Source organism: Diadema antillarum, unplaced genomic scaffold, assembly GCF_040938485.1.
Source record: "Diadema antillarum isolate AM-2024a unplaced genomic scaffold, OU_Dant_1.0 seq00000462_RagTag, whole genome shotgun sequence".
Classification (NCBI taxonomy): Eukaryota; Metazoa; Echinodermata; class Echinoidea; order Diadematoida; family Diadematidae; genus Diadema; species Diadema antillarum.
In genome coordinates, this window is record NW_027271433.1 from 1,454,258 (window position 1) to 1,480,290 (window position 26,033).

The 26,033-nt window shown below is 37.4% G+C and overlaps 1 protein-coding gene across 2 annotated transcripts in view; it reads right to left on the minus strand.

The window, feature by feature from the left end:
• Positions 1-26,033, minus strand: part of LOC139733164 (NAD kinase-like) — an 89,871-nt gene that overhangs the window by 46,545 nt on the left and 17,293 nt on the right. The window contains exon 1 of one of the 2 annotated variants that reach the window (XM_071644003.1): positions 17,397-18,822. The exons of the other annotated variant lie outside the window; for it this stretch is intronic. Within the exon in view, the coding sequence (XP_071500104.1) occupies positions 17,397-17,581 (185 nt within the window). The 5' untranslated portion in view covers positions 17,582-18,822. Of the gene's footprint in view, positions 1-17,396; positions 18,823-26,033 lie in introns of those variants that run through there. 2 annotated transcript variants of the gene reach the window in all.

Consider the following 26,033-nt stretch of genomic DNA (forward strand, 5'->3'; position numbering starts at 1 on the left):
CTCATTAGTCAGCTACTGTAAAAGTGGATATAGTCGCGCAACTAACTTTTCGTGCTTAGCAGGGTAAGAAGAGTTTCAGATGTTATTAATTCTGCAAAATCAAGACATCAACTACTTGAACATATGGCATGCAAAAATATCCGCATGCTTTTATTATCGCGCTAGCTTCTGGTTAGGTGCGAAATGCACAAAAAATTCAACACCACACAATTTTCCACTTTTACAGTAACACTGTAGTTGTTATTAAACTGGAACTATTCATCTGTTGTTAAATTTCATGAGTACCAATCAATTGCTGTTCATCACAGGTTAACCCGTTGAGGACGAGTCCCGAGTATACTCGGGCAAGCGTCTATGGGAAATGCGTGTTGTAGCAAAATCAAACCGTTCTCAACAGGTTAATGTACAGTCTGTATAGTAGCTATTGCATTACTTTGGTACAAAGCCTTGGTAGGTAATTTTACACAACTGTAATGCAGTGTAAGAATTAAACCACTCCATTTTTATTTTGTAAAAGCACATTATATGTTTCAATTAGATGCACAAGCTCTTTATCTTCTCAGTAACCGTTCAAAATAGTAATTCTCATTATTTTCTCATTTTGATTTTCAAAATTATATCTGAGCCATAAATTCATGCAAGTTGTCTGAATTTGATAATTTTTTTATCGTTAGAATGTGCACTTAACATACAATTTTTGACTGCCAATATACACATAAACAGCATAAATCTTAGCTATGCAGTCCAGTTTGACCCCTTTGATAGGGGAGAAAAAGTACTGCTTTGCCAAAATTTCAAGGAATTTTCACATTTTATAATTCCTAGGTGGAATAAGATTAAGCTCAGGTTCTGCTGATTTGATGAAATGTACAACTGTCTTTGGATGCCACTTGATTTTTTAAATCATTTTTTTAACTGAGTTACACTGGCATTTTGTCAACTCCAAGCAATAAGCTCTACGCTCTGAGCAATATTTCATTTAATGGATGAAATGTAACTCTCCTGTTATAACACATACAATCTTCATACATTGTAAATAGGGCTCTGAGGTGTAGAAGATGAGTGTACACTATATTTCCGTGTGTACCCATGCGTGAAACTCGCCATTTGTGTGCTGTAACAATGTATAGATACTGACAATGACTGCGTGCAACCTCTGGAGGTTCTCTTGTGTCCCTGCTAGACGGTTTAGAATTAATTTTTTGTTTGTTCCGTGTTTGTGCTTTGTGCCTTGTCTGGCGATCGCTTTATACCAACAAGGGAGGAGGGGAGACATACATTTGTAGCATCACCTCTGGAGGTTACCTCATGTTTATGCAGTGTGCCTTTGCTCAGATAGGGTACTACAGAAGCTCAAGACTTAATACCTATTGACTTCCCAGCATATAAAGAGCTAGTTTATGATTTTAATCACATTCATGTCAGACACTTAATTTCAGTTCAAATTAATTTTGTACCAATGCTTTTCTGCCTGTAGATTATGTTCGTTAAAAGATTAATGTCTTGCAACTAATTGACAAATTGCCCTACATCAACTTAAATATGCAGTGACTACTGTATACGCTGTTATTTTCGTGTACAGATATTTTTGCGAATGAAGAGGCCATAGACGTTTCTATAATGTAAATGCGCTATTACCTTGGCACATGGAGACATTTTCGTGCATTGTTAAATTCGCCATCCAAATGTAATTCGCAAAATTCGTGAAAGTAACAGCTTGATAGTATTCAGTATTTAGTGTTTTATAGCCATGATAAAAACCAGTGTTTATGAACACTGATGAAGGGCAAGTTGACAATCAGTTGCAATAAGGATTATTTTCGTGAATAAGATTACAAGATTACAACAACTTTCTGAATCAAAGTGACACCCCACAAGATTGTGGAGATCATCTGCTTCTGGGTTCTCTTGTTGTCTCTCAAGTCACTAAATCATTGGGGGGGGGGGGGGGAGATCATTTACTTATACACAATTGTATGCCTACCCCAAACTCTAGAAGGGCCCTCCTGATGACATCAAAGCCTTTATAGCATGTGACTCCTCCAAAAAAAATATAGTCTTAATTTTGCTCTCTATTCACACACCTTGAGCACTCAACAGAGTGGATTTGGCACAATATATGGTATACTGTTATTATTGTGAAGAGATGAGGAAGTGTGATCGAAACTACTGCACAAAAATGGAATGTTTTGATATCAAATGTGTCTACCTTTTTTTTATCTGACACATCAAACCCACAAAAAGATGGTGAAATTAAGAAATGTATTTGAATGTGAGCTTGTAATTTTAATACATACCACATCAACACAACAACATGTTTTACCCTTATCTATTCCTTTTAAATCATAGCTCATAACATGCTTGACCTTTGACCATTCATTTGTCCTGAAACTATCTCTGAAGGGCAAAGCACACTTTAACACCTGACTTAACTGTCACTGGCAATCTCATTAACAATTCCGCAGTGACCGAGACATTGCATTTGTAGTCCCATTGGTGTAGGTGTCCTGTCCCAAAGGGTTGTGATGGATATGCTGTGAAGCATAAGGTCAATTACTTGGTAAAAGCCAATATCTGTAATCATCCTAATGGACAACTGGAAGCCCACTTTTATCCTTCCAAGGATGCCCAAGGTTTAATAACACCAATGTGCCTTGAGAAAGCTCTATCTGGAAGTCAATAGGGCAGACAATTTGACCTCCACTCTGAGCGAGATGGGATAGTCGTATTCATGCACAGGAGCTACCAACGGTATCTGGTTCTTTTTTTCTTTTTTTTTTTCTTTTTTTTGCATTGTGATGCCAAAACCAGTTTTACTTGACACCGTTTTAACACCTGTATGCCCCCCCCCCCAAAAAAAAAAAAATCATTCTGCTGCAAAATGATGCTCTCTGAATTTATGGACTGTGCATACATAAACAATGACTGAAGTGTGACCCATACACCCGAGTGTGTAGACCTAGTGCACATCATTTGCATCCTGGGATAAATTTGATGGTTTCTTTGCATCCTGTTCAGACATGCCATCCAAGCAAATCATTGTAATCTTGAGTTTCCAAACAAAAATCAAGCTGAACCAATTATTGTTAGAGTTCACAACTTTTCTGTGTGTGTGTCCACAGTCACGAATGAATGGTTTTTGCATCATGTTAAAAAACATAAACAAACTAGAAATGTCGCTTCGGCGACTGGTATGCCTCCGCCATAATGCATGATTTTCCCAATAGGTCTAGATAGTACATGTGGACAATGTGTGATTACATTTTCACAAAATTGGCAAAATATTGAAATGACAAGTTTGTCACAAATGTGTTCGATGTTCACCTTCCTTGACTGAGGTTTAATTGGATGAATAGGAGAGCATGTATTTGGGGATTTAAGGACTTTAACTTGACTTTGACCCATTCATACATTTATGCATTGAGTAATTTTCAAGGTACCGGTATGGAGAAAAAGTGCAATTTCTGAATTGAATAGTAAATTGTTACCATTTTCATCTGGCCTTTGACCCTAAAATTCATAAGATAATCACTTTCAGGTAGAACATGCATAATATGTACTTAGTTTCAAGATAACATGAGCCACTTCCGAGATATGGAGGAAAAAGTTCAGCACTTTCACTTGATCTTTGACCTTTTGACCTTTGAGGCAAAAAAAAAGAAGAAAAAAAAAACTTTCCAGAGAATTTCTATTAGGTTACACATGCATACACCAAGTGTAAAAAAAAATACCCCTGCTGGCATTGCATAAATATGAGGGAAATAGCAAAATTTTGAAGTGTTGCACTTGACCTTTGACCCCCTGACCTTTGACCCCATGAACCCTACATTCTCTAGATAATCACTTCCAGTCAGTACATGTATATACTATGTTCCATGAAGATACCTTGAACAATTTTCCAAGGTACGGAGAAAACAAAGAAGTTTTAATATTTTTACTTGACCTTTTGACCTTTGAACTTTGACCTCATGACCCAAACTTTCACCAGAGAATCTTAATTGGGTAATACATGTATACACTAAGTTTCAAGAAAATATCTTCAGGCATTCAATAGATATGGTGGAAATAGTGAAATTTTATGTATTTGACCCTGACCTTTTGACCTTTGACCTTTGACCTCATGACCCAAACTTTCACCAGAGAATCTTAATTGGGTAATACATGTATACACTAAGTTTCAAGAAAATCTCTTCTGGCATTCAATAGATATGGTGGAAATAGTGACATTTTAGGTATTTGACCTTGACCTTTTGACCTTTGACCTTGAGCATGTGCACCCAAAAGTTGATAGGCACAACTTCACCCCCTAATACATATACATGCCAAGTTTCACTAGGATACCTCAAGAGGTTTTGATAGTTACCTTGTCCACAAAATTCATTACGGACGGACGGAAGGACGGAAGGACGGACGGACGGACGGACGGAAGGACGGACGGACGGACGGACGGACGGACGGACGGACGGACGGACGGACGGACAACCCGAAAACATAATGCCTCCGGCACCACTTCGTGGCGGAGGCATAACAAACAAAAACAAACCTGATTTTAAAGACTGTTTATTTTCGTTGTGAGTGATCGGACTGTTGAGTCTAGAGAGAGGTACCCTCCACACTAATGAGGTATTAAATGGTTGTTTAATATGTCTCAGGGAAAAACACACCTTTTAGCAACTCTGCCTCATTTCCATGAAAAATGTAATATGCATACATATGCATACAATTGTATGCATTCATATCTGGCAATATGCATCTGAACTGCCAATGGCAATTTAATTTTTTTTCTTCAGCTTCTTATCTTATGTGGTACAGACATGTGACAGTGTTGAATATCAATTTCAATAAACTCTCTTTGTGTACTGAGATCACTTTGCACTTGACTGACAACCTGAGCTTGTTCATCTCTCATTCAGCTCCACTCAACTCCTGTATTTATTGTGATTGTCATGTTACCATAATTGTTAAGCCATGCAGGTGTATCATTGATAATACCTGTAGATTCTTTTAACAGTCTGTGCATGTTCTTGATAGCCAGACTACTAGATTCCTTACACTCTAGCTCACTTCAATGAGCAAGAATTTAAGACAAACACATTCCTGTGAACTATATTACATGTCACCAGCACCATCATCCATTTAATATGCAGTAGAACTTCCAAGCACACAAAGGGAAGTCTAATGTTGATATAAAACATGACATTACTACAACATGTCTGAAATATAAGATGTAAATCAAATATTCTAAATATCATGAAGCCTGACTTATGGGGAAAATCAATATTACAATTCATGAAATTTGAAGTAATATTACAATTTTTAAAATGCATCTCCCCCCCCCCCCCCCCCCCACTTAAAGGGATTGTATAGTTTTGGTTGAGACCTAACTTCAGGTTTCTAACATTTTTGGGTAAGATAATGAGAAACCTCTCATGAAATATGAAAGAGCATGTAATTCCAAGAGGAATTCAACATTTATTTGATGAAAATTGGTTTTGAAATGGCTGATATACCCAAAACAGAGAATTCTAATAAAAGGTGGGACCCACCTTTTATTACGATCGCTTTGTTTTACTTTGTTTTTGGATGTCTCGGCCATTCCAAAATCGATTTTCAACAAGTAAACATTGAATTCCTCTTAGAATGGTATGCTCTGTACTACTGTATACACTATAATTTTCGCGTACATAAATTTTCGCGAATTGTCGCTGTCACACATTTTTGGGAGTGGTTAAATTCGCGATTGGGGGACCAGAGAAAATATGAAGTGGCAAAGAAAGTGTGAATTTTCAACTTACTGGCAAATAAGAATGATACTAGTCATACACTAGTGCTCTGCGAACTAGTAAGTTAGAATTCAACATGTGATGAAAGCACACCAGTTGGACGTGACGCCAGTTGTGGAGGATCTATATTCTACTTTCACCAAGTTGGTAACATTTTAAACTCGACTCTTCTTATAAACATGATGTAAATAGTCAACGTCCATCTTGCCGCTATTTTGAATACCAATATTTATTGTGACTTTTAGCCTGTCTTATACTATAAACTCTCGCTTCGGCTTTGTCTGTGAAACTGTGGGTGTCATTCAAACAGTCCCATATGCTCAGTATTGTGTTGGATGAAATGTCTGATCACGTACTTCATGAAGTCCCACACGTTCAACCTTATGTTGGTACTTCACCAGTCGTGAAGTTAACGTCGGGTTGCGAGGTTTTGTTTCCACGCCGAGGTCTTGCCCATCGATTCTCTGCTGTCATTTACAGCTTGCAACCTATTAACTCTTGATTAACAATTCTCTACATCACGTTGGAAATGAAGTAAATTCTCACTCCATGACTGGATAGACGTGACGACAGCATAAACTCTTGTCACAATGGCTTCTACTAGGACTGTCACGATGCTCAAAGAAATTTTAGCTAGTGCTGACTTCATTGAAGCAATAACTGAAGCTGTTGAAAAACAGCTTGGTGTCATTATCGAGAAACTGAATTTCCAAAGTCAGCGTGCAGACAAACTCGAAGCAGATCTGAAAGCTACTGATAAACAATGTGCAGATCTCCAGTCCCAGCTTGCTGATCAGAATCACCGCCTGACAACCACATGCGAACGGCTTGAATCTACTGTCCTGGAACTTGAAGTTGAGTGCAGATCTCGAGCCAAAAGAATTGAATCGCTAGAGAAACAACTTGACTCAAACAACAATACTGCTCAACGTCTCAGCAATCAAGTCAATCATCTGGAGCAGTACTCACGACGGAATTGTGTTCGAATATTTGGTATACCCGAAATGCCTAATGAAAACACCGATCAACTTGTTTGTGATACCGCAAAAAGAATTGGAGTTACTCTCAGCCCAAAAGACATAGATCGCAGTCATCGAGTAGGTAAGCGTTCATCTGACAAGAAAAAAAGCCGGGGAATCATTGTAAAACTCTGCTCCTATCGAACACGTCAGTTACTCATCAAAAATCGTCGACAACTGAAAGGATGCAATGTATCCATACATGAGGATTTAACTGCAGCCAACGTCAAATTACTCCAAGAAGCGAAAAGACATGTGAAAGTCACATCAGCGTGGACGTCAGATGGTCAGGTCTTTGTTCTCGTCCCATCACGTAATGGGACATCCAGCGTGAAACACCTCATCAAGTGCAATTCTGACCTGCATAATATTTAATCTTTTTATCGCATGGATGTATACATAGATTTATATGTGGATCAATGTGTGCATAACAGTGAAGTAGTTCCATGCTGACATTGAGTTATAATATAGCGGCACATTCTCATTTTTCAGGTTTTTATTGTGTAAATTTTAGGTATATCCTTTGATGTTCACGTACTATACTCAGTTTTATGTCTTCCTGTTTTTTGTGTTAGTATGTCAAGTAATGTTTGTAGTTCGTGTAATAGACAAATAATATCAGGTACTCAAGGAACAACTATATTTGGTGGTAGATGGGTTCATACAAATTGTGTCAATTTTAACGGTCCTTCAGATGGAGATTTTCAAAGCAGTTCTTTACCAGAGTCAGCATATGTAACAGCTAAAGATGTTAAGTCATTTAGTTATGGCAGTTCTTTATTTTCTTATATACATTTCAATGTGCGTAGTTTAAAAAAGAATTTTGAGAGTATGCAAGCATGTTTACAATTGACTGAAACTCAGTTTTCTGTTATAGGGATTACTGAATCCTGGCTGTTTGACCATGAATCACTTGCATCTATTTATAACATTAGTGGTTATACTTTTATTGGTAGAGGTAGAGACACACGTCATGGTGGAGGTGTTGGTATTTATGTAAATGAAGCCTTGAAATATAAGACTAGAAATGATTTATGTGTTTTCACTGATGCTCTTGAGTCTATTTTCATAGAATTGTACTTCAAACATAAACATGTCATTATTGGTGTTATTTACAGACCCCCTGGTAGTCATTCTCTTTTAAATTTCACAAGTCTGTTGGAACCAGTACTTTTTAAAATTGCAAATGAGAAGAAAGAGTGTTACCTCATGGGTGATTATAATATAGATTTACTTTCTTTAGATTCAAATATGGATTCCTCCAGTGTACTTCAACTCTTTAATGCATACAGTTATACTCCTCTCATTTCAAAAGCAACCCGTGTAACTAGTCAGTCATCAACCTTAATAGATAATATATTTGTCAATGATATTGATGTTGTACATGCCTCTGGGGTAATCACCCATGATGTAAGCGACCATATGCCTATATTTGGATTGACTTCTTTGATAATGCCGGAAAGAATGCATGTTAATAATAATATACGGATAATTAATGATGAAAATATTTATTCTTTTTGTATGGAATTACAACAGGTAGATTGGAGTGATATTTTGAACTCTAATTCCTGTGATGCAAATGGTTTATATGATACATTTTTTGAAAAATTTGTGAAAATATACAATTTTCATTTTCCTTGTAAAAATATTAAATTTGCAAAGAAAAGGAATGATCGACCATGGTTTAATAATGATTTGAAAAGATTATGTGCAAAAAAGAATTGTCTTTTTAGAAAATTTGTCAAAAACCCTACCTCATATCGTGAAAAAGTATATAAGGAATGTCGTAATAATGTTAATAATGTATTACGGAAGGCAAAAAGAAGTTATTACGAAACCAAATTTTCTTCTGTGAAAGAAAATTTGAAGGGTACTTGGAAAGTGATTAATGATATATTGAAGAGGAATATTAAAGATGATAGAATGAGTTCATTTGAAGTAAATGGAAATATAATGGATGATTCTTGTCAAATAGCTGAAAATTTTAATGAATACTTTGTTTCAATTGGACAAAATTTAGCAAACAATATGCCTCATGTTAATCATAATCCAAGTGAATTTTTACATGGAGACTTTGTAAGTTCCATGTTTTTTAGTGCTGTAACACCTGCCGAAATTATCACTATTACATTAAATTTAAAAGATGGTAAAAGTCCTGGATTTGATGAAGTTGATGCTAAAGTTTTGAAACATTGTATTCATTATATTGCACCCCCCTTGTGTCACATTTTTAATATTTCACTTCAGTATGGTGTTTTTCCTGAAAAATTAAAAATCGCTAAAGTACTCCCTATATATAAGAATGGAGATAAGTCTCAATGTTCAAATTATAGGCCAATATCAATTCTTCCTGCATTTTCAAAGATATTTGAGAGATTGGTATATAATAGAATGATGTCTTTTATTGAAAGAAATGATATTCTTTATAATAAACAATTTGGTTTTCGTTCTGGACATTCAACTTATATGGCTATATTTGAGTTTATAAATAAAATTAGCAATACCTTTGAAAATGGTGATATCGCACTTGGCATTTTTTTAGATTTATCAAAAGCTTTCGATAGCTTAGATCATACTATTCTCCTTCAAAAACTTCATTTTTATGGATTCAGAGGTTCAGTTTTGAGATGGTTTCATAGTTACTTAAGGAATAGGAAACAATTTGTGTATATCAATAACTCATATTCTTCAATGCTTGATATTTTTATTGGTGTTCCCCAAGGCTCTATCTTGGGACCCCTTTTATTTTTGTTATACATTAATGATGTGCAATATGCTAGTCAACAAATATGTCCTATAGTATTTGCTGATGACACAAATCTGTTTTTGTCGGGAAAAAATATGAATGATATATCACATATATTGACTTCTGAACTTCCTAAGGTTAGTTTGTGGTTTACTACCAATAGATTATTGATTAATATCAAGAAAACAAATTATATTATTTTCACAAAACAAAAAAGAAGAATTGATCCTAATGTGCTTAGAATATATATAAATGATATGCAAATACATCAGGTGCAACAGACAAAGTTTTTAGGAGTGGTCATTGATAACACTTTGTCTTGGTCTGCTCATGTAAATTACATTGTTTGTCGAGTTTCTCAAGTTATAGGTGTTCTTAGTAAACTGAGACATTTTGTTTCTTTAAGAATTCTGACAAATCTTTATAATACTATGATATTACCATATTTTACATACTGTAACTTGATATGGGGCACCTGTGCCAAATTTTTTTCAGATAAATTAGTGGTTTTACAGAAAAGAGTCATTCGCATTATTACTCACTCCCATCCAAGAACTCCAAGTGCACCTTTATTTCAAAAGCTTAATATACTCACGCTTGAACAACTCTATAAATTGCAAACTGGATCTTTTATGTATATGTTCTATCATGATCTTTTACCACCTGTATTTAATCAAATCTTTTTGTATAATGCATCATTTCATAATTATGATACTAGATTCTCTCAAAATATTCATTTACCGTTATTGAAATGTGCTGTCTCTCGTAAAACTATAAAATATACCGGACCCAAATTGTGGAATGAAATGCCTTTAGAAATACGACAATCACCTACCCTAAAGTCTTTCAAACGTAGATATAGGGATTATTTATTAAAAGCCTGATAAATGTATAGAATGAATAATTCAAGTGGTAGGTTTGGCAGTGTGTGTGGGATGCTCGTTCTTTGATGATGATGTTTTATGCAATATATACAATATATGTAGTTTTACTTTTATATTATTGGAAATAAATGTTTCAATCTCATTCTGATGAGCTCCCCATCACTGCTAGCCATCCACTTGAAATTACTACACTCTACATTGTCTTTTTGAATTTTTTACTTGTTTATTGTTATTTGTATATTGTGATAACTGATAACTTTGTTTGATTGGGAGAGCTACCTCGAAAGGCCAATGGCCTATGTAGCCTCCTCCACACTCATTACTTTGTTATTTTTATGTCTTTTATGTAATAATGTGCACTTTTTTTTTGTATATTTTATATTTCCTATGTGTCTCATGTTTGTCATTTGCCAACATGTGATTCTTTTATTGAGATGTGGAAATAAATGAACTGAACTGAAAAATAAAATAAATGAACTGAACAAAGGAACAACAGAAAAAAAAAACATTTTTGAAGTGGTTAAGTCCATCGTGCTAGATTTCTGACGAGTGGTCCCCTTGCGATAATGGATTGGCTCTCTACAGTATTCGTAAGTAGACGTGGACGTGCGTAAACAAGCTTAGCCAGTATGGTCTGTTCGGTAAGCCGTGACATGGTATACTAGTACTGAAATGTTCGTATCATCAAGGCAAGGGATTCATTTTGGAAGGTAATATTTTCGCGTGTTGTTAATTTCGCGAATAGCTCCTGACTCGCGAAATTCGCGAAAATAAAACCCCCGCGAAATATATAGCGTATACAGTATTTTACAAGTGGTTTCTTGATACCTTGCAAAAAAGTTAAAGGGGCATTCCAGACGATTTTCAAAATTTCACCCTATGTTGTACATACATGTAAATCGACTGCTCCATGTATTATAGATTTGTGGAATTTATTGTGGTTCTAGATCAGAGAAACCAATACATGTACTCTGAAAAATTCAAAACAAATTACACTGAACAAAAATGATGACATTGAGGCTCACAAATTTAAGAAATCAATGTAAATCCATTAAATTACAGCATGCTTTATAGCAAGTTCACCTGTGTAGAAGTTATGCATGCTTTCTTCTTTTGTTCTGCTTCCTTGAGTCTCCCACTCATACATGCCTATTTGTATGGTAAGGCTACATGTCATCATCCTTGTTTACTGTGAGTTGTTATAAATCTTGAAAATATTCTTATTCCTCATCCCAATCACCATAAATTCTGAAATTCAGTTTATAGTTATTCAACCATAAAAATCTAAAAATCATACGGAGATGTCCTTTAAAAACTAAAAGCCAAATCCTCGCCTCTACCAATACTACACCATGCCTTTAAAGGTAGGGGATACCTTTTACAGACCTCCCAAAATGCCGCAAAACATTAAATATGAACCCAGGGGACTTGTTTAGGCCACTGCTGAGAAATTTGGAAGTCAACAGTTATCTACAATTTGGATAATGCACAAAACTCAACTACTGTGTGTCAGCCACACTTAAGCCTTTTTGTTGCAGTCTTCTGTATTTTTTATCTATAAACACAAATCTAAAAGTATAAGAGCTGATGAAATAACATATAGAGTGTGTGGCAAGAATGTATATAGAAATGTTTGTAAGTTTTGATGAACTTTCTTCACAAAATATACATGATGGACACACATGCAGTGCATGGGTCTGCAAAGGTAGCCTAGTAATGTACTGGAATTTACGGTGAGCCCCGAAAAAAATTCAATTCAAAATCTAACGGTCAATAAAAGTGTACTAAATGTTTACCTTCCACTTTCAATACTTTATGGGAGTTTCTAAAATGATACTCTCTTCAACATACCACTGTATTTATACAACTCTTCATTTAAGGCATGCAAATGGGATTCCCTACCTTTAACCGTTTGTGTGCCAGGGACTTTGGACAGTGTTTACCATGCTATGGGGTTTTCTGTGCCAATCAGCACTCAAAGCACACAAAAGGTTATTTCCACACAGATGAGAACTATACAACTTACAATTACAAGACTTATCAAGGTCATGTGACCAGAAAGAGAAAGTAATTTAGAGCAGCCCACAGGATGTCAACTATCATAATATACTGACATCAACATGCCATACCTCTGCCATTACTGTCTGGTTATGCTCTTATCTTCAGTGATTGATTACACTGCTTTTATTTCAACAATTACTCTCTCACAGAGCTGCATTCTCACAGGTGAAATGTCCTCCAGTTTCTGCTCTGACTGAATTCTTAATTTCTTCACATACTGAATTCATCCAATGGAAAATATTCATTAAACCTGCAAATTAAATCATTAACATCTTCAAATACAAAGTTTGGGAAGTGTGGATCTGAAATAAAACATCTGTCTCCTCTCATCTCTCCAACCCTATCCTCCCAAATAAACAAGAAAAAAAAAAGTAGATATTAATTACAGACCGCAAAATAGAAAATTTAGATTTCTAACATGGTACATTGTTTTCCTTTTGAATAGCCAAAGAAAACAGTGACTAAATGTGCTGATATGTTGCCAATACTAAGTTTATATTTCAGTCTAGAAAGCAAAGACATAAACTTCTTTAAAAAACATAGGTTTTTTTCCCCTCATAATACTCTGCAAACATGGGCATTTCCTCCTCAATGTTTATGGTTGAGATTTTCAACTTTGTTTGTAGTTTCCATCTTTATACCATGAAGGGCATAATGCTGTCAAAACACTGTTTAGTTCTCTTGTGTCTACTTTTCATTATGAATCACTAAAAACGACTTTGAGCACAGCAACATACTTGCAATTATTCATGTAACTTGAAGGCAAACAAAGTTCTGTATGTTTTACTGATCAAAAGTTGGGTGTGCATTCTACTAAAAATTGTATGATTTTTCGTATTTGTCGTAACTGTATACATTTTTTTCATTAATAAAATTATTGCATTAAAACACATCAGCATGATTTTAAAAAATGGGTACATGAGCATAAGGAAAGTAAAATATGTACTTTTTTATTGGTATCAAAATGTCTTTATGTGCTCTCGTGAACTTTGAAAAAAAAAGTATTTACCTACAAGTGTAGATTTCAGCCACTTGAATATCTGCAAATATTGGAAATAACTTAAGTGTCACATCAATTATTTGAAGGATTTGCTGTAATGCATTTTTTCCATCAAGTCGCTGTGAAATAGCATGTTAACTTTTGATGTTTTGTTGTTTTTTGGGTTTTTTTTTTTGGGGGGGGGGGGGGCAGAAGAATGCGCACTCTTCTTATCAAATGATATACAACTCTCAGTGTCTCATAAATAATATATTCACGGATCCTGACAACATCAAGATTTTCAAGAGTCATTCTTGCTTTCTGAAAGTCAAGAAATTAACTCATGCACATGACAGATTAATTGCATGTACTGACATGAAGCAATCATTTTCTGGATATTACAACAGCTGTTGTCCTTGTGACTTTTAATGATAAAACTCCAGACTCTCGTTATCAGGAGGCTGACACGTTTCAAACCCTCTGCTCCCCTTGGATTCTCTCAACTCGGGTTTCATCAAGGAGGTGGAAGAGAGAAGGTCTCTTCCACCTCCCTGGTTTCATGCAGCTTTCTACCATTGACTGACTTTTTTTTTTTCCTAATGTGTAGGCTCTATAATGTTCCTAATGTGTATAATGTTATTATAGCCTCTAATTCTAATTTTTTGCTTTCAAAAGCCACCTACATTTTTTGTACTACACAAGAATATTCTCTATCCAAGTACCAAAAAAAAAAAAAGAGGAGAAAAATAGCAAAAATAACAGATAATCATGTTGAGCACCACCACAGAAGCCCAATATGATAGTGCTCAAATTTCATTTGATAGCCTGAATGTTTTTTACCTTGCACACTTTTGACATCTTTGTTGTGACAATGAGCAATGAGAAAGTACTTTTTGCAGTTTTTATTATTATTGTTGTTGTTGTTGTTGTTGCTGTTGTGCTGTTGTTGAAATCAAATTCTCAAAGTAAGTATTAATAGGAGCATGTCATTCACTGCTGTTTTCCCCTGGGATAATTCTTGTGGCTTACAATTACATGTAGGCTGCACCTGGTGCAACAAGGAGCATTAAAAATATCAAAATTGCGGTATCACACTTAGAAGTTGTTGGCATACTCTGGTTGAAGTTGAACACTTTCACTCAGTTGCTGCATAATCTTGAGGATTAAACTTGTCTTGTTATAATGGTAATTGCTTCCCGTATACACGCCAAGTGATAACTTGATACTTTAAGTGCTACCTGACATTCGACACTTGACACTTTAAGTGTTACCTGGCATTTTAATGACCTAGAACAGCAGAAATGACAACAGGGATTTAGATTTCCTGTAATGTGTATTTGGAGGAAGAAGAAGGAATAATGTTGGGAATAATCATTTCATCAGCTCTATGTAAAAAGACAACATCATTTCCCTTTATGAGTCACATTAGATTTGAACTATTATTGGCAGTGGTGACTGTAAGTAACAATAGCAGCCATCAAGGTGATTTTCAACCCCCTGAACCCCCCACTCCCCAGCTTCTGGCACTTTTTATAAAGCTTCCGCCCTAGAATGATAAAGCATTCCATGAATCCAACATTCTGCAAACAGCAGGTGACCTACATGAACTTTAAAAGAAAAGCTACAGTACTCTGTAGTAACACGGAGTGAGGCATAATATAAATGAAACACACATTAAATTTGACTATAGACTACTTTATAAAAGTTCATTGTTGCAATGAACTGACAGTGTGTGCAAGTTCACTAGACATTGTGTATTTTATAATTGAGCTCCAGTGGTTCTGCCCCAGTGAAACTCACTAAACACAAATGAATACACACTACAACACACAAGTGCACAAACAAAGAGCCCTTCCCCTATTACATGTATGGTCCATCCACTGAGGTCAATGAGAAACAGTGCATCCTATGTTGTGTCAACCTGGTCCTGAAGATAACATTGTGATTGGCTTTATCACAAAGCCAGCCATCAAAAAGTAAAAGAGAATAAAATCAGAAGCCACAACAAAAGTAAACAAAACAAGTTTAAGCAAAAATAGAGAGATTGATAAAATATGTGAAAAAGATACAAAACAACAATCCATGATTGGAGTGTGATTAAAACCTTTTTACAATGTCTTTCAGCAAAGTTTGCTCAAAGTTTCAGTACTTTCAGGCAAGAGGCTTGCTTGGTTTCAATGCCTGCATAACAAGTACAAGCAGACTTTCCCTTCAGAAATGAGAGATCTTTAATACAAATTGTGACAGATTTTCTTTCAATGTATTTTCTGTACAGATGATGTTACAACAGGATGAGTTGTTCTTACAATCAAAACTTGAAACTCATTAACCCACTGAGGATGAGTCCCAAGTATACGCGGGCAAGGGTCCATGGGAAATGCATGTTGTAGCATAATCAAAACCATTCTGAACAGGTTGAAGATCTCATTAATCTTGCTTCCAAAATGACAGGCAGAGGACAAGGAAGCAGAAAAATTTTATAGTAGTATCACTACCAACTTTTTTCTTCTTCTTCACTTGAAGTATAGTCCACTTGTGCATTGTTGTACTGTTGTGCTATGCAGATGTAGTATGGTGCTCAGTAAAATGGTCTACTATCGCAGAGCTACAAGAAGAACTACAGGATGTAGACCCTATATAATGTGGTTAAAAAAAAGAAAAGAAGATACAGCGCTGGATCTTGAGTTCACCCAAAGATCATTGTGTATTTTATCACCGGGGATACACCATATGTTCTGCGGAGATCGTTTCTGGCTTCACGGAATCCCCTCCACTGCATGAGAACTGTTTAAGTTAAAAAGTTATAAAACTCCTCCAGATAGATGGATTTTTCTGTCTAGATCTTGAGTCTGGTACCTCTTTCTTCAGGTGATAGTGGCCCAGGCCTGGTGGTAGCTTGAGCTCACGTGTAGCTCTATAGTATCATATTAAAGATTACTCTATAATTCCATGTTTAAATTCTTTGGAAAAACTAAAAGGACCAGATTTTCAGGTTTATGATCTTCTACCACTGCACTGGTGGTAGACCAGGGGGGTGTTTCATAAAGCCGTTTGTAAAGTTGGGCTGTACGAACGACTTACGAGCAACTGGTGACCAGTTCTTGTGCTGAATTATGGAAATTCTAGTAAGTATAGCACATCGCAACTGATCACCAGTCGCTCGTAAGTTGTTCATAACTTATGAACAGCTTTATAAAACAGGGCCCAGAACTGTCCTTCATAATTTAAATTATTAAACGGTGTGTACAGTTCTGGTTGAGCCTGAGGTGAGGATTTAGTTTTAAAGTTTTGTAAGATATTCAGAAACCACTCTATGAGATGTCAAAGAGCATGCAATTCTAAGGGGTATCTGAAGTTTATTTGATGAAATTCAGTTTGGAAATGGCTGAGCTTTCCAAAAACAAGGTGAAACAAAGAGATCCTAATAAAAAACGTGGCCTGTCGCCTTTTATTATTATAACTTTTTAGGATATCTCAGCCATTTGAAACCAATTTTCATCAAATAAACGTTGAATCCTTCTTAAAATTACATGCTCTTTCATATTTCATAAGAGGTTTCTCATTATCTCACTTAGGAATGTTCAAAACATGAATCCCCACCTCGACCAGTACTGTACAGTCCCTTTAAAGCACTCCAGTATCCTGCTGTAAAACAATAAAATCAATGAACAAACAAATGAATGAATGAATGAATGAATGAATGAATATATAAGTAAATAGAGTCTACTTTGATACATAAATTAATAAATAATCTCACAATATAAACTGTCTACAGAATGAACTTGTTTGTTACTGGTCTTCACTTGTGAGCTCATCATAATCAAATATGTGGCATATCTGGTAGTGGAAAAGGACTACCGGTTATCACCATCCAGATGAGTGTTTACCATCCGCAGCCGAAAACGAGACCGCCGAGCGACTTACCGCATTCCGCCAAGCTGCCTGGCCCGAGTGATGTACGGCCTGTCGATCACCGTTCTTCGACGGCTCGGTATGGCAGAGACATTTTCGGTCTCGGCCAGAGGAGCTGAAGCGATGTCGTCAACTTCATCCACGCTCCTCATCATCATCGCCCCTTTCTCCATCATGGCTCGACGACGTTCTCCCATCTTCCAATGTCAAACAGGTTTTCTCACACAGAATGTGGAACTAGTTAGGGTAGTACTACCCGCAAAGTTATGATAAGTCTCAGTAGCGGCGACACGATTGAGACGCAGTCAAGAGCAACTTTTCTCCCTGTGCGTGTGGGCATGGGATACTGGACTGGTGGATGTGTGCTGGAGGAGTTCCGGATGAGAGCTGGGATGAGATCGTTCGGAATAACAACTACACAAGGAACAAACTGCCAAAAGAAAGTCCTTCGAGATGGCGTAGAAACAGTAAGTGGTCTGTTCCAAGTAGTTTGTCGCCCATGTATCACTGCAACCATCTACTAGTATTCCGATACTTTCAAGAGGTTGGTGGGATCCAAGGAGTGCAGAGAGTTACTGTTTGCTAAATTTGTCTGGCGCGCACGTCGCACGCAGTGGACGAAAGCCGAGGACAGGTGTACTTGCGTATTTTGTATGGAATAACGTGTAAACGAACCCACTGTGTATCTGGCCCACTTTGGTTCTTCTCGCGCTGTTGTGCACAACAAAAACAGCACGCACCCACACCGTACCATTGACTTGCCGCTTGTCAGCACTGCTGAGGTCGTCGTGTCGCGCGGGGCCTTGAGGCGAGCCACTCTCTCGGCTGGTTGGTTCACAAGGGGGCTTACCATTGCGCTGTGATCAATAGCGCGTAAATTGAATACATCGTCCCTGGTAACAAGCCATGTGATTGAAGCTTGAACAAGCAGTACACTGTACTTTGAAAAGACGCCATCTCAGGTCCCGAACTGATTATGTAAACAATAGGGGATCCCCCTTCTCAGGCACTCGGAAAACTTGTCCGCTAAATAAACTTTGCATTACCAAAACACTACACAGCTGAAAGGATTGTGAAGAAAATGTTTTATCACGGAAGAACAATATACCACAACGGTGAATTTACTTTGTTTTGTCAACATGTTTCGAAATAATGAACTCCACAGCAGCGTCCACAAAATCTATTTCCTCTAAACAGATGCACGCATTATGTGGCTGAACCATAATTATTGTCGTCCAATTTCACTTGTTATCACGTTCGCAGTCTTTTCATCGTATGAAAGACCGTCAGAGATGAAACATATGTGACTGATAAGTTGAGGGTAAAGATAAAAGTGTCTGGTTTTGTAAACAACACCACAGTTCTTGTCTAAAACCTACACAATCTCCTATTTTGGGGAAAGTGCTTCCAGCCTGCTCTACAGAACTACAGCTGTACGTTGACTTCACACACCATCGCAACTACCTCATAACTTATTTCCTTTCGGACGGAACAAAGTTTGTATTAGATGAGTTTAACGATGTTATTCCAGCAATCTGCTCCATTGAGGAAGTGACAGACATAATAAACAGGAGTTGTACGTGGGAGTGATACTAGTATGCATACGGTGGTTTTTAGTAATAAAGAGAGAAGCCCGGGAAGCCGGGGGGGCGGGGGGGTATATGGCCATGGGCCCTCGGTCCATGATGCGACTATGGCAGACCTTCGATCATGTAGAATGTTTGATTATATTGCTAAAGGAATTGTAAATGATGCCACCACACAGAGAAAAAGTTAAATCAAATGAAATCAAGTCAAATTGACAACTTATTATAAAACTAAACTCATCTCTCTGTTGTTGTTGTTGTTCTCGATCTCCGTGATTTTGCTTATTTGTTATCATCATAAATTTTGATGAAGAGACGTGCTTGATATCACATATTATCATGGAGTATAGTTATAAACAAAATTGATCTTTGTAAATCTGTTACGTGTAGAGTGGCGATCAGATAAGCAACATCACGGTCATCTAACCCATTTTCAGAGAATGAGTCAGAAGTCATCAACATTAGTAATTCGTCTCTCTTCATTTTGGTCTGTTTTTCTCTCCCGTTATATCACGTTCAAGTCATTTGTTTGTGAATATGTTCACAAAATAATCATTTAAAGACATTTATCATTAATCTCCCTGCATTCTCTCTGAATTATGAATAAAAAGAACAATGATAAACCGCCGAAAGAGGTGATTTACAATTGGCCTTGATTTAGAGTAGACTGACGGAACTACATTTCTCCTTGCGATATTTTTAATGTGCTTTCTGAAGAAGGAGAAATAATAAATGAAAAGGAACTTCAAAATTGGAATTCACAGACTAACAGACAACTTACAAGTTAAATTCTGTTTGATTTGATCCTTGCATTTTTATATTGTTCAAACAACATAAAATAGATGTGCGCATGCTTTGTCGCAAAGGTTACTGGATCATATTGCGCACTTTCCTATCATCTTTCTTCGTATCATCCATGCTGAAGCAAGAATTATTACCGTTCTTTCATTTCAAGTTGTGAACTTCATATCATTATACACCGCGAGAGAGCAGTAAACACTGACACGTTATGAGAGACACGAACCCGAATGCCCGAGGACTGGGGCATGAGGGTTATACATTATGGAGTATATTCGCTCCCAGCATGCGAAAGGCGAAGGTCAAGGTGATTCGTCACACAGAGTTATGATCCTATAGGTAAATCTCGTACATGGGGTGAGCCATAACCTGCACATAGCTCAAACACAGGGACATAATATATACTCTATAGCTTGGGTTTGAGTCAATATTGATTCTAAATAAAATAATACTCTTAAACCTGACCATAACAAGTGAGGTAAATTACTCTCTAAAAAAATTCGACTGAAAATATTCACTCTTAAAGGAGTGAATACAAAAAAAGAGTGAATTTTGAGGGAAAATGTTTATTTTCACTCATTTTGGAGTGACCTCAGGGATCACTCGAAGATTTTGGAGTGATCCCTGAGGTCACTCTAAAACGAGTGAAAATGAACATTTTCACTCAATATTCACTCCAATTGCACTCTAAATTCACTCTTTTTTGTATTCACTCCTTTAAGAGTGAATATTTTCACTCGAATTTTTTTAGAGAGTAAGACAAACATAAAAGTTTCTTTGAATTCTTTGAAATAGAATGAGTAGGGGATTTACCGATTCGTGTGTTTGGAAAAAAAAATAACTGTGGCAACATCTGTAGCAACCACACGTGTAAATATGGTGAGGTCATGTCGTCATCGCCCGCGATATCATCTGGGCTTCAGACCTTAAACAGAGCGACAACAACAAATACAGATAAACACACACACGCACACACACACACACACACACACACACACACAAATAAAAAACACACCTTCAAGCCAATATCAAACAGAGACCGCATCGTAATAAAGGTTTACGGTAAATTGCATGTATTTGAAGCCCTCGTCAAATTTGCAAAGCGAAGACCCCGAAGGGGGGCTCGACCATGTAAAAGTGCAGCAGCGCTTCGGGCACGATGACACTCCAGACGAGTTGTATACTTTCACATCGTGTAGTAGGTGTACATGAATCAATAGTGTCATGTATAAATTTGTGGAATTTGTTGTGGTCCTAGAGCAGAAAAACCGATACTCTATAGGAACCCAAAACATGCACTGAACGAGGATGATGACATAGGAGGCTCACATTATTATGTGGCAGTAATGTAGCAATGTAATTGCATTACCACACTACTTGCTAAACCTATATGAACAACTTCACCTGTGTAGAATTTATGCATGCTTTCTTCTTTTGTTCTGCTTTCTTATGTGAAGCTGCTATAATCATCCTCGTTCATTGTGATTCGTAATGAATTTTGGAAACATTCTTATTCCTCATCCTAGTCTCTTCCAATTCTAAAACTCTGTACCCAATGTATGGCTAATTTATAGACGTTCAAATGCTTAAGTCTAAAATAATCCAGAAGCCTCCTTTAAAGTGGTTCCCACGATTGAAATATAATATAGGTGACCTGACCTGACCTACTCTCCACTCAGTTCTTGCAGACTACTCGCCTTTTCATATACTTTATCTACTTTTGTATCACAACTGATCGTGTTCAGTTTCATTAGCTTGTTGTCTTTCTGTTTTAATTTTCTCTGATTCCTATCATTTTGACACATTTAGTTTGATATCATTATATGAAATTCTTTCGATGTATAACTAGGGGCCTATCATGCAAACGTGCTTGTGATCGATTTCTACGCAAACCGTATATTGTATACTCCACGTTCTTTTTCCTCCCATCCTTTCCTTCCCCAACTCCCCTCCCCTCCCCTCCCGCTCCTCCTTGCTTTCCCTCCTCCAACAACCCCTTTCCTCTCCCATTCCTCCTATTCATTCCCCTTCCCCCTCTTCCCTCTCTTCTCCTCTGGTGGTTCCCTATTCCCATCCTTGTGGGGCACTGATGTGGCATAGGCCTAAGGGCTTTTTACACTTGTAAATTTTTGTTTAGTAACGGTGGGGCTAGGGGGGGGGGGGGGGCTTAGCCCCACCGTTGGTACGGGACTATCCTTAGCCCACTTTCTGTTTACACTCGTTTTTGCCAAAGTGGGCTAGCCCCACCGATAATCCCGTACTATCTGGCCCTGCAAAATAGCAGGGTTAGCACCGCAATTGCTGTGCCAAGCAAGTGAGTGTAAACATTACGAAAAAAATAATCCTGGGCTAAGCGACGGAGACGAAGTCCGACCATCACTGACCAATCAGAAACGAGGTAATCAAGTGCTGCCGGTGAGTGCGTGTACGTGTACAGTACACGGCGTAATCATGAATATTCATGTGGTTTGGAAAGTACCGGACTAAGAAATACGAGTGTAAACTAAGAAGGTCAATTTTTCTCCTTAGCTCCGGACAAGAATTTAGTAGGGGACTAATTGGCGAGTGTAAAAAGCTGAAAAAATTGGTACGGGACTAACGATTGTCCTGGGTCAGAGAAAGTATGGGTACGTGTAAAAAGGGCTCAAGTGGATTCCTGATGTCCATCGGAGGTCCCGTGTTCGAATCCCATCAAGTGCCACACACGTCCTTGGACAAGATGATTTTACCAGCCATGTCCCTCTCAACACAGGTGTATAAAATAGGTAAGTGATATTGCAGGGTTCTCTGGTAGAGGTATATCAGTGACATTGAAAAGGCTATTATACCCTTAATGAAGAAGACCATGTTATTATTTCTTTCTCCTCCCTTCTCCTTCCCTTTCTCTTGACATCTTCCCCCTCTCTTTCCCCTCTCGTTACCCCTCTCTTGAATTCTCTTTACACCTGCTTTCCCATCCTCAGTCTACCATTTACCACCCCTCCAATCCTGGGTATTATACCCTCTCCCCTCCATCCTCCATTCCCCATCCCCCATCCGACTCCCACCTCATCAGCCCCTCGGCCTCGTGTGATGAATTATGGGCCCGGCGCTGCCAATTCCGCGTCGGGCGGAGTGAAACCTGTTTAAATGTTAATGTTGGCACATTCAAGAAAGAAAGTCAATCAATGTTAAATACATCCAAAGAGTTCGCGCGCTTTTGCTCGTTGGCGCGCCAGCAATGACTGTGTACCAGTGTACGGTATAATGAATAGACAGCAGAGTCCCGAGATGGCGACGTTTTGTGTGCCCGTCGTAAATTATCATCAGCAACGCGCGGCTGGCACGTGGCTTCGCCAGCAAATCACCCAGTCATTAAAATTCCACAACGACAGTAACATTCCTTATCACGCTTAATCGTGTAATCCTTGCAGTATAACTGCGCTGAGCTCTTGCCGCCTTATACGCCGACGATCAGGACTTATGAATGCATTTATAATTTCCAAGTATTCGTATTGTGGTGAAAGTCATTTACAGATTCATGGATTTTATACAGGCAAATGCTTTTGAACGTTTAACTCATTTCAGTGAGATTAAAATTTTATTCTATATAAGGTACAAGATTGTGGATTTTTTATGAAAGGGGTCAATAAAAATGCACCGATCTCCCGTGGACGTAGTTCTATATATGATCATTGTGTCGGTCTAAAGAACAAAAGGGAGAGAAAGAGAGCGAGAATGAGGGGGGGGGGAGAAACAAATTAGCAGGTAAGGGGCTCATCGGCTTATAGTGTTTGTTTGTTTGTTTGTTTGTTTGTTTTTACTTTTTCCCATGGTGTTTCTTCGTTGTTGTTTTTTTCTTTATCAATGCTCATCCCCAAATCTGATATGTGAGAACCATGCCAGATTGCAGAAAGTGCTGAGAATAATAATACCCATTAGATTGCTATATCTGACCAGAATATGCATTCGAGATGATGAAACAAATGTACTTATTGCATTGTATCGAATGCACAAAATTATGCTATGCTAGTTTTCTTTGTTTTTCTTTGTTTTTCATTATATTTATGCTGCAAAATCATTTACGACTTTTTAAAAGTTATAAATAACTTCCTATACTGCGTTTAGTGTTTTCAGTTGTTGGAATGTTATTCATACAAATTTGAATGTAAAACAGCCACTTGAATTATTATCTGTATTTGTATGACTTCGTAAATGGTTTCCAAAGACACTAAAAAGCCAAATTTGGACTTGGGTCGTTTTTATATTCAGGTATTCAATTGCGTGATGACTATAGCTATTATACTCACCCCTGAGTGAACAACCATCAAGGACATGACTTTCATCTCTTTCTTTTTCTTTTTCATTATATAAATAAACACAGTGTCATTATGTGTAAAAGATTATTACGTGCATTGGTAAACGCGAGTAGCTGACACTATGCAATCACTCATGATGTTAAGCAATATTATTGTACAATAGTGTATGCAATCTTATGGACTTAAAACAGTTCAAATCGAATATTACAAATATTTTGGTACTACTGACTCTCTTGCAACTACTACATCTATCGTTACTTCATCTCCTACAAAATCTAACTACTCTACGACTCCTGCCCCTGTTACTGATAATTATTCAAAATTGTTGTGTCGTGTAATACAGCTCTGCAAGAGCATAATGGTGTAATGTGTCTTTTACGAATAATTATTCTTGTAGGGTCAATCACATGATGAGTGTGGTAAGTGTGGGCAAGTGTTACCTGTGGTTTTTATGAGCTTGACAAGAATCCATAGTCATTTGTGCATAATACAGACCTAACACCGACCATCGGTTTACAATTGCCGGATATTTTGTCAGGAAAGAAAGGTTAACATGATTTGCGTTTTCACATCGATAACACTGCGTTCTTGCGATCTGTACCCTATACTGCACTATATACCCTGGTTCTTTTTCTCGGTAAAACCATGCATGCTGAGTGTGAATTTGCAATTTTTGTGTTTACACACTGCAAAAAATGCGGTGTTAAAAGTGTAACACCAACCGGGTGTCAAACTGTGGGTGTTAAATTTGGTGTTAAATTGACACAATTTGACACCCTTCGGTGTTAATTTAACACCAACATTCTCTCATTCATTGGGTGTTAGATTCTCGGTGTTAAAATGACACCCAAGTGGTGTTATAGTTTTGTCATGAAAAGGGGTTTTTCACTAATAACACCGTATCGGTGTTAGTTGTCCACCAGAGAAAGTCACGTGTTCGCAGTCCGATGATCTCATTGGTTACACATGCCAATGCCTGAAATTTGTTGCTGGCTGTGGCGCGGAGTCGTCAACGTCTGTCATCGCGATAGTCAGGATTTCGATGTCGTCTGGGGCTAAAAATGACATTGAATCTATGATGGTGACTTTGCTAAGTCTGTCAGCGGGGATAAGTATCTTTTAAGGTAATTATTTCCTGTACCAGTTATTTTCTATCATAAACGATGTGCATGATTTTCACGGATTTCATCGCATATTATAGACAACTTTGTCTTTGCACGCACATAATACTATAGTATACTACGTAGCGCAGCATACTAAGTACATGTACATGTAGCCTATAGTGTTTGCCATACATAATAGGCCATAACACCAACGCGCTGTCACAGCGGTGCATTGAGTCCGAATTTCGCTGAGGGTTCCTTTGTCCAATAATTGCATTTTAAAAATATCATCAAATTTTAAATATAAAAGGTTCCGTGGCATTTTGTATTGTTATTGATGTAGTTGTCTTACCTCTGAGGCTCTGGTGCGGATCTTTGTTAGCGCGCAAATCATTACCCGCTACTGACGTGCACGAAGAAGAAGTTCGAACAATGTTTGTGTGTACATGTTCGTAGGTTTGTACATGTTCGTAGGTATACTGGTAGGCCCCTAGGACTACTATATTTTTTGTAGGGCCTACTGTAACTGTTCTAGGTCCAAACTGTTAGGTTTAAATTAGTACTCGGGACTAGTAGCAAATATCGCTCTAAAAAGAGCGTAAATACCCGATTAAAGGGGCTGGGTGGGGGGTTCTCCCGACCCGATTTTTGTTTATCACAACAGGTTACGTGATGTTTTCAGTAGCTACATGTAGGAACGTAGGGGCCTATATAGGACGCTAGTGTTTGCGCGTGGATCTTACGTTAGAATCTACTACCGGTAACTAGTTTCTGATATGAGTACTACTATTTATGAGTTTGCTAACCGCTTACAAATTTACATTATATAAGAATATGCTCTTATAAAGTTGATGACGTCACATG